This window comes from Planococcus citri, chromosome 4, assembly GCF_950023065.1.
Source record: "Planococcus citri chromosome 4, ihPlaCitr1.1, whole genome shotgun sequence".
In the NCBI taxonomy this organism is placed as follows: domain Eukaryota; kingdom Metazoa; phylum Arthropoda; class Insecta; order Hemiptera; family Pseudococcidae; genus Planococcus; species Planococcus citri.
Genome location: NC_088680.1, coordinates 5279007 through 5297268, shown reverse-complemented (window position 1 = coordinate 5297268; position 18262 = coordinate 5279007). Strand labels below are relative to the sequence as shown.

General features: G+C 33.2%; 3 protein-coding genes across 3 annotated transcripts; 1 reads left to right on the top strand and 2 right to left on the bottom strand.

The window, feature by feature from the left end:
- Nucleotides 1-3840: 3840 nt before the first annotated feature.
- On the bottom strand, nt 3841-5752 carry LOC135845697 (erlin-2-like). Its single transcript, XM_065364473.1, has 7 exons — nt 5395-5752; nt 5244-5324; nt 5066-5174; nt 4867-4973; nt 4629-4780; nt 4389-4549; nt 3841-4308 (listed from the first exon to the last, which is right to left on the bottom strand). Exons 1-7 carry the CDS (start codon nt 5497-5499, stop codon nt 4070-4072), a joined length of 954 nt encoding a protein of 317 aa, XP_065220545.1. The 5' UTR covers nt 5500-5752; the 3' UTR covers nt 3841-4069.
- A 150-nt stretch (nt 5753-5902) lies between these two features.
- Nucleotides 5903-9215, top strand: LOC135845694 (U3 small nucleolar RNA-associated protein 14 homolog A). The gene is made up of 9 exons (XM_065364471.1): nt 5903-6220; nt 6292-6505; nt 6576-6737; nt 6808-6882; nt 6955-7085; nt 7160-7361; nt 7436-8349; nt 8418-8655; nt 8748-9215. The coding sequence occupies exons 1-9, from the start codon at nt 6072-6074 to the stop codon at nt 8943-8945; spliced, it is 2283 nt and encodes a 760-aa protein (XP_065220543.1). The 5' UTR covers nt 5903-6071; the 3' UTR covers nt 8946-9215.
- A 4325-nt stretch (nt 9216-13540) lies between these two features.
- Nucleotides 13541-15967, bottom strand: LOC135845695 (protein phosphatase 1 regulatory subunit 7-like). Its single transcript, XM_065364472.1, has 10 exons — nt 15778-15967; nt 15397-15447; nt 15240-15302; nt 15112-15170; nt 14839-15035; nt 14603-14765; nt 14405-14521; nt 14134-14325; nt 13889-14058; nt 13541-13815 (listed from the first exon to the last, which is right to left on the bottom strand). Exons 1-10 carry the CDS (start codon nt 15797-15799, stop codon nt 13812-13814), a joined length of 1038 nt encoding a protein of 345 aa, XP_065220544.1. The 5' UTR covers nt 15800-15967; the 3' UTR covers nt 13541-13811.
- Nucleotides 15968-18262: the final 2295 nt, after the last annotated feature.

The window sequence follows — 18262 nt, the reverse complement described above, 5'->3', positions numbered from 1 at the left end:
GTGTAGAGCATGGTCAGTGTAGTGAGTTTATTATAATTTGGTGTAATGAGTTTAGAGCGTCGTGGTGTCGCTCATGTGTATTGAGTTTATTTCTATATTTTCTCATGTGTTTTATATTATGTACTGTGTAATGAGTTTATTGTGTTTTATAATTAATCTGTGTTAATTGTAATATTACATTCGTGTTCGTAACGTAACGAATAAATAATTCAAACTACAACGCGTTCGCGTCTTATTTATATAAAGGTGATATAATTACTCAAGCCGGGGTAAGTCAATACATCTCATCAGGGGTGCATAAGCTTTATATACCTTTACATGATTTTTTGGATTTTTTAATTTTGAAAACAGCTGGTCAAAAAGCCACTTTTGAGGTGTCACTCTCAAAATCGACTCTAATGTGGATAAACTCGTCAAACAGGTCGAGTGTAATATACTGTACAACTCGATTTATAGCTGCCCAACTTCATATTCACGGCTTCTGGAGCAAATTCAAAATTCTGGAGAAATTGAAAATCGCGCTGGAGGCTCCAGAATGGCTGGAAATGGTGAAATTTGGATTTGGGGGGAATAGTTTTGGACAAAATACAGCGATTCGATGAATTTCAAAAATTTTGACACAAACGGGAGACTTTTGATTTTTTGGATTTTTTAATTTTGAAAAAAGCTGGTCAAAAAACCACTTTTGAGGTGTCACTCTCAGAATCGACTCAAATGTGGATAAACTCGTTAAACAGGTCGAGTATAACACACAACTCGATTTTTAGCTGCCCAACTTCATATTCACGGCTTCTGGAGCAAATTCAAAATTCTGGAGAAATTCAAAAATCGCGCTGGAGGCTCCAGAACGGCTGGAAATTGAAAAATTTTGATTTGGGGGGTTATTTTTGGACAAAATACTGCGATTCGCGTAAATTTAAAAAATTTCCTCACAAACGGGAAACTTGATTTTTTTGATTTTTTAATTTTGAAAAAAGCTGGTCAAAAAGCCACTTTTGAGGTGTCACTTCCAAAATCGGCTCAAATGTAGATAAACTCGTTAAACAGGTCGAGTATAATACACAACTCGATTTTTAGCTGCTTATAACTTCATATTCACGCCTTCTGGAGCAAATTCAAAATTCTGGAGAAATTGAAAAATCGCGCTGGAGGCTCCAGAATCGCTGGAAATGGTGAAATTTGGATTTGGGGGGGTTAGTTTTGGACAAAATACAGCGATTCGATGAATTTGAAAAATTTTGACACAAACAGGAAACTTTTGATTTTTTGGATTTTTTAATTTTGAAAACAGCTGGTCAAAAAGCCACTTTTGAGGTGTCACTCTCAAAATCGACTCTAATGTGGATAAACTCGTCAAACAGGTCGAGTGTAATATACTGTACAACTCGATTTATAGCTGCCCAACTTCATATTCACGCCTTCTGGAGCACATTCAAAATTCTGGAGAAATTGCAAAATCGCGCTGGAGGCTCCAGAATGGCTGGAAATTGTGAATTTTGGATTTGGGGGTAAGTTTTGGACAAAATACAGCGATTTGCGTGAATTTCAAAATTTTCCACACAAACGGAAAACTTGATTTTTTTAATTTTTTAATTTTGAAAAAAGCTGGTCAAAAAACCACTTATGAGGTGTCACTTCCAAAATCGGCTCAAATGTAGATAAACTCGTTAAACAGGTCGAGTATAATACACAACTCGATTTTTAGCTGCTTAACTTCATATTCACGCCTTCTGGAGCAAATTCAAAATTCTGGAGAAATTGAAAAATCACGCTGGAGGCTCCAGAACGGCTGGAAATTGAAAAATTTTGATTTGGGTACTTAATATTAGTTTTGGGACTTATTTCGACCATTTTTATTCATCAAGTACGTACTTTTTTTTAAAAAAAGCATAAATCGCCAAAAACAGTCAATTTTGAATTTTCAAAAATTCGCCAAAAATCGAAAAATGAACTTGGGCAGCTTAAATTTGGTTTTTTAATCCATCTATTTTTATAGGTCATACGACACTTGTTTCGAGAAATGCGAAAATCGTATTCGAAAAATGTCAGAAAATCTTATATAATAATTTATAAATTTTTCTTTCAAAATTTTAACCAACTTATATCGGTGGTATTCCTCTTTTTTCGAAAATGTCGAAAATTGTAACCAAACGAGTGAAAATTCCGCAAAAGGGCTCAAAAAAGGTTTTGGTAGAAATTTTAGCCCTTCTGTCGAAATTTAGTGCTCAAAAAAGCATGAGTAAAAATTTTTGATTTTTTGTTAAAATTTTAAAATTCTTCAAAAGTTTTAAAAATTTTGAATTTCTGGAGAAATTTGAAGCTATTTTGATAGGTCGCGAGCCAGCTTTTTCAAAAACACCAAAAACTATGGCTGAATTTTCGGCTCAAGATCCAAATTCAAGCTGACCTCTTAATTCAAATACCTATACACTAATAAATCTATTTTATCCAAGTTGCACACTTGTGACGAAGCAATTTTACAGAATTGATGCACTCTTCCTGTTCATCAGTAATTTCAGATATACGTATTCGGATACCTTGTCCATCGCAAGAAACTCAATTTTCAATGATTCACGATTCACCTCACTCTGCAAATGGAAATTCAGTGTTTGGAAATCCTAAGAATGGAAAATAATGCCCAGTCCAGTCCCCGAAACCTGTATCTAATTTCCATAAAATTCCAAAGTGTTTTGATGACCTGTTTCACCCACTTTCCAGTCCTCCAATCAAAGTTTAAAACAGGTCCCATACGCAGAGACAATGAGCTCCGCCTTGAATTTCATTCGCATAGCATCGTTACGAAACGCCATTAGGGAGTGCACAACTTTCAATCAGGTGTAATTAATTCCAACTTGCACGTAAAAAAAAAAACATTGCGACAAAGCCGCATCATTACTGGCTACTGAGTGCACCACTTCTACTTTTGTAATTTTTCACTCTCATTGGCTCTCGTAAGCGTGAAGTGAATCGAATGGAGATACGTTAACGAATGATCAACTTATGGAACTGGTTTCCCCACCTTTCTAATGCATTTGTGTACGTGGAGAAGTATTTCTGATCGTAGTACGAGTATTTATGGAGAGGAATATAAAAATTTGTTTTCATTTATCTTGCCTGAATCTAATATCGATGGAGCTTCATTTCGACAATTGTTGGGGAAAATAGTGGGTAATTAAAATTGAAAAAAAAACATCACTTTGATTTTGAATTATTTCTCTCAAATTAAAAAAAATAATAATAATTTTATGGTTTCCCAAAATTTTAATGATTTTTTTTCTATTGTTAGAATGTTGATTGGATTTTTACTTTCAAAAAATTAAATTTTTTGTGTTCAAGTAGGAATTATTAATTCTAAATTTCACTTCGAGCTGACACGTTTGGAATTTCGTAGTAAGCATTAGAACATAAAAATAGACTACAGGATTCAGAATTCTGCTGAAATTCATTTGGGCTTTTCCTGAGTAATTTTAAATTTATAGAAAAAAAAAAATAAAAATTTCAGGTCCTCTTGTTTTATTAAAAAAAAAAAAAAAAAAATACGAAAGAGTTTAAATTTTTTGATGTTACCAACTTTACCAACTTTTTTAAATTAAAAAAAAAAAATGTCATATAATTCCAAAACAATAATTTCTGCATCTAAAATAAAATTTTCATTATATGGTTTCTTGAACAATATACTCTTTTTTTGTTAAAATCAGCAATTTTCAGTTCAAAACAAAACAATATAAGAACTGAAGACGTAAAAAAAGCATCATTTCTCGAAAAAATTGTATTATTCTTGCTCCTTCCCTGTCGATTGGTACTTTTGGTCAATTCTGTAACACGAAAGATAACGCAACATTACTCTCAAATATTATTTAATGTAAAAAAAAAAAATGCATCTAAATATTACAAAATACTATTTAACGAAACTACTTAAATTACTTCTGTACACGCGTTAACTTAAAATTGTACATCACATCGAAAATAAAACAAAAGGAAAAAAAACTAGTGCGGGTATTACATATAATAAAAAAATCACATGTTGGATTTAAAAACCATAAGACTAGGTAGAAATAAGGAACGTGTTTTATTTAGGCTTATTCTCGATGGTTTGGTCGTGAATTACGTGATCGTTACAGCCTCCATATGCGAACATTTTCGGTACATCCGGACCGTAGTAAATTTTGGCGTTATTGCTCAACGATTCGTATTTCTTGAACTCCATGTACTTGGAAGTCAACAGCAGATCGTTGGCTTCGGCTTGTTTTTGAACGTGATAGAATTCGGCGTCGGCTTTGCTTTTTTCTGCAGCTACGTGAATGGAGTCTGAACAACAAAAAAAAACACGTGGATCAGAAACAAGTAGTCGTCTAGGCAGGAAATGAAGATTAAGGAGTAGAATATACCTTCGATTTGAGCCATTCTTTGTTTCTGTTCGTACTGAATTTTGGCAATTTGGGCTTCTTTTTCGGCCTCAATAATAGCTCGTTTGCGTTCGGTTTCGGCATCTTTTTCGACTACCTTTTGTCTTTGGGTAGCAATCAGTAATTTAGTCTTTTCACCTTCCCTGTATAAGAACAGATGAATTAGAAACCATGTAAAATGATCCACGATTTCTAGAAGTTATTTGAGAAGCTCGAACTTACATAGTTTCGTAATTTTTTCGAATAGTTTCCGGTATCTTGGGTTTAGTAACTCGAACAGCTTGGATTTTCAAACCTGGAGCCATTTCGTTGAGATCTCTTTGCAAAGCGTTCTTCAGGTTCTCGTCGATTTGGTCGAATAAATCGATATAGACCTGGAAAAACACTCCATCGTGAATAAATTAGCTTCCAAGTCGTCGATTACGACGAAACGTTCGGTATTTAGCCTATACTACGTTACCTCTTGTAAATTATGCACGCTACAAAATTGATTCAGTTCGTGATGGACTTTGTTGAAGATCAAAGTTTTATCGTAATCGGCGGTGTAATTACGCACAATATCGTGAACTGAAACACAAAGTTCGACGTGTGATTAACAATTCATGCCAGTTACCTTTACCTTATTTATTTATGGTTTGGTTTAGTAGTGATGCTCTTACCACTGTCAGCACTGAGAATATTTACAACTTCGATACGATCGAAATAAATCATAACACCTCCGCTAGTTCCACAAGGTACATTTTTCACTTCATCCGTTTGTAATGTGACCTAAACAAGAAAAAGCCGGTAACATCGAGCCTCCCAAGGAGTGACATTTCAATAAATGTGATTGTTTACCTGTACAGGTTTGAAAGTAGTAATCAAAGGTATCATCATATGGAATCCTGGTAGGCTGATTTCCGATAAAAGGGCACCTCCCTGGAACAAAAAATTAATTCAGTTTGCTACAAAGTACAAACAGACTCCTGGAATTTTCAAGTTCACTTACCCTATAGTAAACACCGACGTGTCCTTCTTCTATTTTATGAATACCGAGATTGGTGAATAGCACCATACCAATTAAGGCTATTAGAACTGTGCAAATGGTATCCATTGCGGGAGTTTCGCGATCGGTGATGATATTTAACGCGAAATTCGATAAATACGGTTAAAAAGTGTTAGTCTTACGATGTTGAGCGTTCGCATGTGATTGATCCGAATTCCAAATTCTCACGTATTTGTCCAACGATAGAACCACGTTCGTGTTGATACACTGACCCGTAAATAGTACATGCAATATTTACGCCGATAACGATATTTTTCCACGATTATTCGGCACGAAATTGAATGAAAAATTTACGAAAAAATTTCGTCAACTAGAATCGTACCAAGGTTGTTTGAAAAATAAAACAAGGTTGAGTACAAAAGTTGGTCGATACTAGCGCTCCATACGGTTACGGATTTTTTCGGAACTAAATTATTGCAACCTTAATACGTTTTTAATTTTTAAACCTTGTAATTTTCCACCTTGCGGTCTTGCTTTTGCAGCTGAGTGGAGAATAAAAATGATAAAAAAAAGCGTGAAATTAATATTTTTTTCATAATATTTTGCATTTAAATTATGTTGTTAATGATATCCGTGTAATTAAAAATCCTCAGACATTACTGTATTCTTGAAAAATCGAAATGGGTCGCAAGAAAAACAAGCCGAACAAAGGAAAAAATGAAGACAAAGTGAAAATGCTGCAAGAAGATGAGAATTCAGACGAAGAAATATCGGATCAAGCTCATGGCAAACTTCTAGAAAGCATTAAACAAGTCCATGGCAAACCGAAGTAATATTTTAATCCTATCTTTACCTAATTATGGGTTTAATTCTCGACTAACGTGAGATTATATGATGTAGAATCGTACCAGCTACTCGAAGTGAACCGGCTGCAGAAGTATCAGAATTCGCATTCTCGTCTAGAAAGGATGATGCCGGAGATAGTCAGAGACATCTCGAAAAAGATCTAGTACAAGCTATCAAGAAAAAGAATCGTAAAGTTGCCCGTGAATTGGAATCTGCGAAGAGTTCTCGAACTTTAGCGAAGCCTTTAGAAAGCGTTCACGAGAAAAAAGTAACCGTGGTTATGTTCACTGGTCAATTGAGGGAGGTTCGAATTGTATTTAATCGAGTGGTTTTTTCAGATTCAACGAGAAATAGGATTTGAAAACGTCAGGAAACAATTGAATAGATGGGATGATGTAGTGAAAACTAATCGTTTAGCTGATCAGTTGGTATTTCCTTTGAATCAGAATAAAGTTCAAGTTTACGATCACAGTGCTGAGGATTTATTTTCTTCGTTGCCGGTAATTCTTTCATTGTGATTGGGTATTTTGGGATCGTTGAATTATTTAATGATTATGGTTTGTTGTTTAGAATCCAACTCCATTAGAGAAAGAATTGGCTCAAGTATTGAATTCTAGTAAAATTGCGAAACAACACGAAGAAAAAGTAATAACCAAGTTTTACTGATTTTTCTAAGTAGGAAATGCAACCAAGTCAACGTTTGGTTTTACTTTTCAGTTGCAAAAAAGTAAATTCCGTCTAACGCTGAAAGAAATGATCGAGAAACGTAAAATGTTCGCCAAAGTTAGAGCCCAAGCATCGTATAAAATTGCCAAAGCATGGCGTCAGAATAAAATCAAGAGTAAAAAGTGAGTCTCGATTGATTTTTCAACCTTAGCATCCCTAATTTGTATTCGTTCACAATGCCACGTTTATTTTCAAGGTATCATCGAATCCTGCGACGTGAAAAAACCAAACAACAAATGAAAGATTTCGAAGAGTTGCAAAAAACCGATCCTGAAGCAGCCATGAAGCAATTAGAACTACTGGAGAAGAGCAGAGCAGAAGAGAGAGCCACCCTAAGACACAGAAATACCGGAAAATGGGCTAAAAATCAGATAATTAAAGCCACTTATAATAAAGAGGTATTTTTTCGTTCGTCAAGAGTCAATTAATCGTTGTGAATTAGTTTTTTTAATGTATCGAGTATGTTTTTCAGAGTCGTGTAGCGTTATCCGAACAGCTACAAAAGAATCGAGAGCTAACTGAGAAAAAACACATCGAAGAAAGCGCTTCCGAATCCGATACTGAAGATGAATCTACCCCTGCTACGAAAAAAGACCCTAATAATCCTTGGATCGCTGACAATAGCAACGAATATGCGCAATTTGTAACGAATTATAAAAAATTTTGGGAAGAGAAATCGTCTACCGAGCCGAAGCCTGAAGAAGACACGTTCGAAGATAATTTTACGAATAATGATACCGAAGATAAATCTTCGGGTATTGAATCCACTCTCGAGCAATCCGTCGAGCAAGAGAAAAAGACTAGTAAAAAACGGAAATCATCGCTGAAAAATGATAACGAAGAGAAATCTAAAAAAGTCGAATTCGTCGAGCAAGAAAAAAATACCAAGAAACGAAAAGGATCGCCGAAAAATAAACAAACGAGTAAAAAAGTAAAAACAGTGGCCCAAATTGTCAACCGTAGTGGTTCGTGGACTGTAACGGAAAACGAATCTGAACCCGAACACGATGATTTATCTGAACCTGAACCAGATGAACCATCTAAGCCTCAAAATAAGACCGATAAATCAGCTGAAAAACGCAAAAACCGAAAACACGTTGAAAATCTTGATTCAGCTCGTCCTTTGATCACTGATCAAGATTTTGTCCAACTTGGTGCAGATTTACGAGGTAATAAAGAGAAAGTGGAGCCTGCGAAGAAATCTGACACCGATGAGAACATCGATCCTAATAAATACCTCAAAGTTAATGCCAAACGTTTAATGACCGAGTTGCCAGAAATAATCACCGGAGGAGATGAAGGCATTGACGACGAGGAGGAAGATTTCCAACACAGGATGACCATCGGTGAAGCTTTCGCTGACGATGACGTAGTAGCTGAATTTGAGTTAGTGTTTGTATTGAATAACGAGGTATCGATGTAAATGAGGTGCTAATTTACGTATTTTATTTCAGAGAAGAAAAGCAACAAGCGATCGACGAATCTTTACCGAAAGAAGTTGATTTAACGTTGCCTGGATGGGGTTCCTGGACCAGTGGCACTATTCAAGAAAAAGAAGCCAAAAGACCTAAACGTAAACGAATCAATAAACGATTGTTATTCAGAGTTCCTAAAGCTCCACCTCGTAAAGACGCTAATAAAGGTCACGTCGTGATAAATGAAACGAAAAATGATAAAATCAAGGAGCACATGGTAAACTTCGATCTATTTAAAAATGAAAACAAAAACTAGTAATGAAAAATTTACTAATTCAACTCTCATTCCCTTTGGATATTTTTTTACAGGTGAGTGATCTCCCATTCCCCTTCAATTCGGTGAAGGATTACGAAGCTACAGTCAGAGCGCCAATTGGCCGCACATGGTTACCAGAGACAGCTCATCAGAAACTAATCGCTCCTCCTGTAGTTACTAAATTAGGAACTGTTATTAATCCAATGGATGAAGGAGAACTGCTCCGTCGCGAAGATTACAAAGAAGATTGAAAGATCTTCGTGTGATATTTGAATTTAATTGCAAATCAATCGCATTCAAAAGTTACAGTCTGCAGGTATACGTTAAAAAATTGCATTAGGGTCTACTCAAATATTTTTTTCTTTTGCGATTGCACTCGCGTAACGCGAATTTTTCGCGGTGCTCTTGTGACTTCGTATTAAAAAACTGTGATTAGTAATCTATAATAGGTGTCTAGTACGTATAGAATACGTCGTTTAATCATTCGTGTAAGTTACAAATATATAAATTTATAAATTGGAGACGTAGTTACATTAGGAATTTTATATTGTTTTGTGATCAGTCATTCAGCATCTTTCGATGAATTGTAATTGTAATCGAAATTTATTTTTTGTTTTTCTTTATGGAAGCTAATTCGTAGGTCGTCAGATTAATTTATCGTTTTATTGTTCTAATTGCGATTTTTAAAAACTTTCATCTCCAAAATTCATTTATTTCTATTTTCAAATTCGTTTTTTCTCCCTGTTCAAAGTTGATAATTCCATTTCTAGAATAGCTCTGTTGTATTTTAATTAGACTGATTTTCTCAAAATCGACTAGCAAATGTGAAAAAAGCTGAACATTTCTGCTAAAGTTTCAACGATAATTACTCAACCCAGTTAATTATAATCATTTTCGTTTTTTTTTACCAGAAAAATAACATTTTTTACGAATATTCGCATTGAGAAAAAAATTTAACGAAAAAAACTGCTCAATTTCTGTAAATGGCATCACTGATTTTTCAAAAATCTCAAAATCCTGATTCTAGTAGATTTTTTTAAAAAAGTCGAGATGTTGTGCCAGAGACATGGTTTTTTGCCAGAGTCAGAAAGTCCTGATTGTTTTCCATCAGGATTTCAAGAGTCGTAATTTTGGTCAGAAAGAAAAACTTTCGGTTTTTCAGCCAGAGTTCGAAAAAAGCCCCGATTTTTGCTAAGCTAGAAATGCGAAAAAGTCTCGATTTTCTCATCAAAGATTTTGAAAAGTCTTGATTTTTTGCCAAAAATTGAGAAAAGTCCTGATTCTAACCGAGAAAAAAGTGTTTAAAAATCCCAATTGAAAATTTCGCTGTTGAAGCAAGAGATTCTAAAAAGTCTTGACTTTTTGCCAAAAATAAAAAAAATTCCGAGTTTTTTTCAAAAATTTAATCGAATTTTGATTTTTTTCAGGATTAAATAATTGAAAAAACATGATTTTTGTCCGAAATTTGAAAATTTTTTAGCCAGAATTGGAGAAAAGTCCTCATTTTTTTTTGCAGAAATTCAGAAAAAGTATCAATTTGTTCTGAAATGACGTTATTTTTTTCAGAAGTTTAAAAAAGTGGCTCGACCTAGACTAATTTTTATCAAAGTTTCAAACGATTTTTTTCCAAAAGTTCTGGTTCATTTCCAAAATTTCTGACTTTTTTCCAAAAATTATGACTTTTTCCAAACAATTCTGATTTTTTTCTAAAAATTATGACTTTTTTTCAAAAATACTGATTTATTTCCAAAAATCCAGATTGATTTCTCTGATTCATTTCCAAAAATGCTGACCTTTTCCTCAAAAATTCTGATTTATTTCCAAAAATTCTGATTTATTTCTAAAAATTCTGATTCATTTCCAAAAATTTTGATTCATTTCCAGAAATCCTGATTTTTTTTCAAAAGTTCTGATTCATTTCCAGAAATCCTGATTTTTTAAAAAAAAATTCTGATTCATTTCAAAAAATGTTGATCTTCTGATTCGTTTTTGAAAATTCTGACCTTTTTTTCAAAAATCCTGATTAAAAATTTTGATTTATTTCCAAAAATTCTGATTCATTTCCAAAAATCCTGATTTTTTTTTTAAATTCTGATTTATTTTAAAAATTTTGACCTTTTTTCAAAAGTTTTGATTCATTTCCAGAAATTCTGACTTTTTTCCAAAAATTTGGATTGTTTCCCCAAAAATTCGGATTTTTTCCCTAAAAATTCTGATTCATTTCCGAAAATTCTGACCTTTCCCTGAAAATTCTGATTTTTTTCTCAAAAATTCCTACTTTTTTCCCAAAAATTCTGATTTATTTCCAAAAGTTTTGATTCATTCGAAAATCCTGATTTTTTGCAAAAATTCTGATTCATTTCTAAAAGTTCTGACCTTTTTACAAAAATTCCAAACTGTTTACCAACAATTTTATTCAGGTTTTTTTTCGGAAATTCAAAAAAGTTTTAAACTTTTTCAAAATTTTAAAGAAGAAATGATTTTTGTTAGAAATTTAAAAAGTATGGATTTTTTTTAGCAATAATTGAAAGAAAATCCTTATTTTTTTTACAGAAATTCAAAAACAGTCTCAATTCTGAAATGGCGACGTGATTTTTTTTTCAGAAGTTTGCAAAAATAGGCTTGATCTAGACTAATTTTTATCAATATTTAAAGAAAATTTCGACTTTTTTCCCACAAAATTTCTGACATTTATTCAAAACTTCGATTTTTTCCCTAAAAATTCCAAACAGTTTCAATGTTTGCTAAAAATTTTTAAAAATTCCTACATAGTTTTGCTTACAGAAATTCAAAAAAAAGTATCGATTCTGAAATTGACCTGTTTTTTTTTCTTTCCTAAAAATTAAACAAAAAAATAGGGTTATTTTAGGATAATTTTTATCAAAGTTTGAAAAACATTCTGATTTTTTTTCCAACAGTTCTGACCTTTGTCCAAAAATTCATACTTACTTGGCGCGAGGGTTAACCGTGATCATTAAGGCGGTTCCTTCAGGAGGAGGTTGGCTCATTGCAGGGTCTACTCAAATTTTTTCTTTTGCGATTGCACTCGCGCAACGCGAATTTTATTTCATTTTCATAATGATTCTGTTGTATTATATTTATTATTGGTGTAATTTTCTCCAAATCGACTAACAAATGTGAAAAAACTGAAAATTTCTGCTGAAGTTAAAACAATAATTCAATTCCTCAACTTAATCAAGACTTAATTATTATTTTCGGGTTTTTGCTAAAAAAAAAATATTTTTCACGAAAAAAAAAATTAATCGAAAAAACGTTTCAATTTTTGTTAAATGGCAACACTGATTTTTTAAAATTCACCTGTCACATACAGACGTCTCAGGACAGTGAGTTCAAAACGATCCCAACATGGTTGGCTCACATATATGACGTCACTATCACTGTTTATGATAAGGACTTGAAAATTTATGCGATTCGCATTCTGAATCTGATTTCAACTTTGCTTTGAGAATCGAGATTTAACTTTCAAGACACATTTCAATTTCTGCGTATGAATTTAATTTATTTTCATGAAGAATTTATGAAACTGTAAGCTGTAGATAGATACTACTACAGACAACAGACTTCAAAAGTCTATAATTACACTCCATACTTTTTAAATCTATCATCTCAAACTTCAATGTAATATCCCATTTGTCACTTCGATTTCACCACCATCTCTAAAGTAACCATATTCTTCAGTACGTATTTCTATTTTCTTTATTCATTTTTGCGCAGTTTTCTATCCTTTGATTGATCAAGTATGACAGTGGGATCAAAACAGATGATCGCATCAACTCAACTTATGAATACAAAATATACATGAATATCAATCATCTTACTCAATTTTTATTTGTTATGAAGATTTTTCATGTAGTGGAGAACTACTGAACTAGAAGGTACTCATAATGAATTTAAATTAATTAGATGAGATGCTTAGAAACTCAGAAAAAAAGTTCGAAATGTTCATCAGTTGCGAAATGTTGACTTGACTTCTACGAGTACATATAATAATTTTCAAACAATGGACAATTTCAATTTTTATACTTTCACCAAAAAACTACATTGAGTAGTGGTTTAGTTGGTGAGAAAACTGAGAAGTTATTATAATTGTAGTTCAACTTCAACAGGTGCATAGCATACCCAATAATCTGGTAAAACGGCTAAACATTCAGATTTATTGCATTATTCCAATACCAATACGTGCAATACTCGTGCGAATCGCGTAAAATTTACAAGTCCTTATCATAAACAGTGATAGTGACGTCATATATGGGAGTCTGCCATGTTGGGATCGTTTTGAACTCACTGTCCTGAGACGTCTGTATTCAACAGGACTCATGCTCATGACGTCATGACTCATAACTTTGGATGTGCGCGTCTATTTTTGTACAGTCTATGGCGCCGGTAATGACTGAAGTTTTTCGTTTCTTCGGTGAAACTTTGAAAATTAATTAAAAGTGCGTGCTTTTTGAGTAAAAGTTTAATTTTGGAAGTCGAATAGTATCGTATTGAGTATTTATTCGTTAATTTTCGCGATAGGTAGCCATACTTTGTCATTGTATAACACCGAATCGTCCATTACTAAATCCGAAAATTGTCCAAACACTTTCCTATAATTTCGCGCCGAATTTTCTGTTCGAGGGTTTTCGCGAATATTTCCATGTATTATTTAATTAAAATTAGTTTCGTTAACACTAATTAATCGTGTAATAGTTGTGTTTTGGAGGAACCAGAGTTCAACGAACGTTCATCGCTGAAAAAGTACGTATCTGGCTCGGTCCTTCGGTCACCGAACCGAACTAGGAATATGTTAAATTTAATCTAAACATAGAGTACAACTTTCATCTCGTATAAATAGTTTATTAAATCAAAATAGAATAGAATCAGAAGGAAAAAACATGATTCGATATTATTCATCACAAACAAACACGAACGGCGATTCAACGTACCGAAATATAAACGTACCTATGTAATAATTTTAGTAAATGCTTAATATACACAGTTCGTTCTCAAAAAAATTTATACTACTAGGTGATAATTTAGATAATGAGTTACATAGTAAATGAAACTGACGATAATGATAAAGTCTCCGGCGGCGTACTCGAGAGTCGACGAATTCATCTGCAATACACACAAACACCGTTAACATACCATTGGCTAAAGGTAAAGAAAGCAAAGGTGATTTTAAAACAACCTCAATAAAGTAGCATCCAGTTGAGTTAATTGAGGTAAAGCTAGCTTTACTTTTCTTCGATAATCGGCTGTGTTAGCCAAAGGATTATGTTCCAAGTACAACGTTTCTAGCTTCTTGTTCGAACTCAAGTTGTCAATATCTTTCCACGAAGTTATCTCGTTATTGTTCAACTGTAAATTGAATATTGATCGTTAATAAAGTTTTATTCGTAACTAAAGAGGTAAGAAAATTCATGATGAATTTACCCATAAATCTTGCAGCTCTGGCAGGTGACTCAAGCTAGGAATGGTTGTAATTTTATTGTAAGCCAGATCAATCGTTGTTAGTTTCGCGTTCTTTTCAAATCCTTCGATCAAAGTGATGCCATTTTCGGATAGGTAAAGTTCATCCAGATTACTTAGACATGACAGATTCTCGATCTTTGTGATTCGATTGGCCTGGAATGGTAGTTACAAAAATTGTTGTAGTGTTTGGATTTTAATTCGAGATCATCGAGTGAGGTATTTTGATACGTACTTGGACACTGAGTACTACAAGATTGGTCAACGTATCTAGGTTTTCGATCTTGGTGATTTTATTTTTACCGAAGTAAAGCTTCGTTAGATTGGTCAGCATTTCGACATTTTCTATTTTCTATTCGTGAAACAAACGGTGATCGATTTAGAGCAAGAGTAACACGAAGAATGAAAGTCTAAAACGATAGAAAAGACTTACTCTTATTTTATTATCACCCAATTCAAGCAATTCCAAATTCTTCAAACCGTTCAGGTTCTCAATCTTGGATATTTTATTAGCGCTTAGGAACAGTTTCTTCAAATTGACCAATTTATCCAGACCTTTTATTTCTGTTATTCGGTTGAAAGCTAAATCGAGTATCCTAAAAACGACAATATCATCAATAAAATATCGTTCGATAATGAACCATCAGTAAAAAGTGTGATTATGCTTACTCCAAGTTAACCAATTGATCTAGATTCTCAATGGACGTGATCTGATTATCGTACAACTCTAGTTCAACTAAATTAGTCAAACTATCTAGATTTTCTATCTTCTTGATTAAATTCCATCGAAAATATAATCTTTGGATGTTTTTCAGCTCGTTCAGATTTTCCAGCTTCGTAATCCTGCAGTGATTGAAGTTGAGTTCCTGCGAATTCATTCGTCAGTTCAGAGTTTGTTCTTCGGGTAAGTTATTGGAAATTATTACACAATATTATACGTACTTCGGCGTCTACATCGTTGATGAGGATTTCACCCGGCTCTTCGTCAGCTTTCTCGCCATCTGAAATGATTCGATTAGAAGGTATACGACGAAACATTGCTTAAAGTAACACGAAACGAAACGATTTACCTGCTGAAATATTTTTCGGTACCGGAGAGACGGCCAGATTAGCTTGTTTGTCTTTACCACCATCTGTGAAAAGAATGAAAAGTTCCCATCATCGTGGAGTTCTACGCAAGGTTGTTGTAGAATTATATACGTCGTCATTCGACATTCGAGTACTTACTTTGTTCGCCGTTAGCTTCGGACGGTTCGACAGGTCTCTTATCACTGACACCTGTAAATACGAAAGCATAATCTTGTATTCATAACGATGTTTACTCGGTTGATTATAATTATTGGTGAAATATGGGCTCGTGATGCTAGAAACTGGCGTAATATGTGTGTACATAATATACAATATGTACAATGGGAGGAAAATTTCAACGTTAGGGTTTCACAATAGAAATAGTTATCGAGCAGCTCTGTGTATGGTGCAGTTTATTTGCATCTTAAATGAACCAATTATCGAGTAAATTAACATATTGAAACGTTGAGTGAGGACGAAATGCAGAGAGGAGATTTGGGTGGGTTTTTATTTGACTAAGGTGTAGAAGTAGGCACTTACCAGATTGGCAATTTTGATCCATTTTTTATCATGAATTTGATCGCAGATTTGGGTTTATCATGCACAACCTTGGTTTACTGAAGAAGTACTGGTAATTTTAACTGAATTAGTTACACTTGCGAAATTTTCGGTCGAATTTTATCTAGTCTAGTCTAGAAAATAATTTGTTTTTGTTATGTTTACAAATCAAAGACTGTTCATGTTGAGATAGGACAGTTCGATGAAGTGACACTGACTTGGTTCAATATCTCGATGGTAGATAGCGTTGCAATTGACGAGCTTTTTAGTTTTTTTTTTTGCCAAATTCAAAATTGTCAAAAAAAATGATATTTTTGAATTTTTTGTCCATGTTTAAAATTTGTAAAAAGTCTAGCTTTTTGCTAAAATTGACAAAAAAAATCAATTTTTCTTTTTCAGTTTTTCGCAAAAAAATAAAATTCTAAACAACTAAATAAATAAGTCTCAATTTTTTTTATAAAGGCAAAAAATTATCCAATAGTCTTATTCGTCTCATTTATGATAATAAATCGAGAAAAAGATATGATTTTTCGACGAAATGAAATGGAAATTTGCGGAAAAATTATAACTTTTTTGCCAATAATAATTGTTATTTATTGCCAATGCCAATAAAGGAAGTCTTGACTTCCTGGAGTCCTGTTATTGTTAGGGTATCTGCTATAATTGTAAAAGTCATGATTTTGAAGCAGAAGTTGCCCAAAAAGACCAAAAATTTCGTTTGTTTTTACAAATTGCCAAAAAAAACCGTTCTATTTTTTCAATTCCCAAAAGTTTCTATGTACCTTTTGTTACAATTTTCAAACTCTCAATTTTTGGCTCGAACTTTCACTTTCTCAGTTTCTAGTTGTTGTTAAATTGCTGAAAATCTCAACTTTTTTTCCAAAAATTACTCGAAACCCAGAAATTACTCCGAAGTATCACTTCTTTGCAAAAAAATGTTCAAAAGGTCGTGTATCTTGCTAAAATTTTCAAAGCCTCGCAAAATTGCTAAAAATTATCGTTTTTTTTTATTTTGCAAAATATTTTAAGAAATTAATTTTCACCCAAAAATTTTTCAGAAGTCTCGCTTTATTGTAAAAAATTGCCAGAAGCTCTTCCTTTTCAAAAAGTTTTGCTTTTTACTAACGTTTTTGAGGTCTTGCAATTTCTGATTTTCAAAAAAATTGCTAAAAAATTTACGTTTCTTTGCAAAAAAATTCCAAAAAGTTACTTTTTATGAAAAAATAGTTCAGATCAGAAGTAGTCTCGTTTTTTTTGTCAGAAATTGCCAAAAAGCTCTGCCTCTTGCAAAAATTATTAAAGGTCCCACTTTCTGCGAATAATCGTCAAAAATTTCCCTTTTTGTCAAGCTGTGTCGTTTCTAGTCAGAAATTGTCACTTTTTCGCGAAAAATCGTCTAATTGTTAGTTTATTTTTTTTTCAAGTTACCGAAAAATTTTTCTTTTTATCCAGAAATTAATTACTTATCAATAAATCTCGCTTTTTTACCAAAATGCCACAAAAGAGTCGTATTTTTTCGACAAAAATTATGGAAAACAGATACTTTTTTCTTTAAAATTGACTAAAATTCTCATTTTTTTCGCTAAAAACTTACTAAAACATTTTACATTTTCAACAACGTTTCTATAAAAATTGCCAAAAAAATTTCTAAAACTAATATTTAAGTTTTTTTTTGCGAAATTCAAGAAGTCTCACTTTTTGACAAAAATTGCAACAATAGTTCGACTTTCATTGTTGAATATTATTTGGAATATTTTGATTTTTTCCCACATTGACACGTTATGCTCACGTTTTGTAAGTTTTTTGGTTACTTTTTGACTGACTTTTTGGGTAACTTTTTCGAACTTTTTTGGTTACTTGAGCTAAGTTTGTTCAGCAGAAGGAACCAACGCAGTCGATTGTAGAGTCTTCCATAATGTATCTCGTATCAATTGCTCCGAACAATCGTTTAGATCTGCAGAAGGGTCCATTTCAAAGTGATTGCGATTGCGATTAATAGCTAGAGCGACTTGTGGTATCAGATGATATCGATTTTTCACATCGTGCATAACCCATTTCGAACATATGTCTACAACTTTGTGTGGATTATCACAGCTATGTGTCGATGACAGAAGTAAATCCTCCAGAACATCGAAAGAAACCAAATAGATCGGCAACGTGTTACCCATTTCAGGTTCGATTAACACCTTCGAATATATTTCTCCGATATTATCTCGAATCCTCGACGCGGAAATACATTCATCGATGATGAAAACTTGCGGACAGACTTCTTCAACATTCTCCTTCATCCACTGTACACATCTACCGAACAATTTTTCCATTCTTAAAATTTTGGAAGCTCTCCATATACGAGCTATAGTTTCACGCGTTAATTGCAATTCATCGAAGTAGACATATTTGAGGATCGTGTCGAATGTCGTTTGATCAATATCACGAAGCAAATACTCATTTTTATTCGATTGCTGGG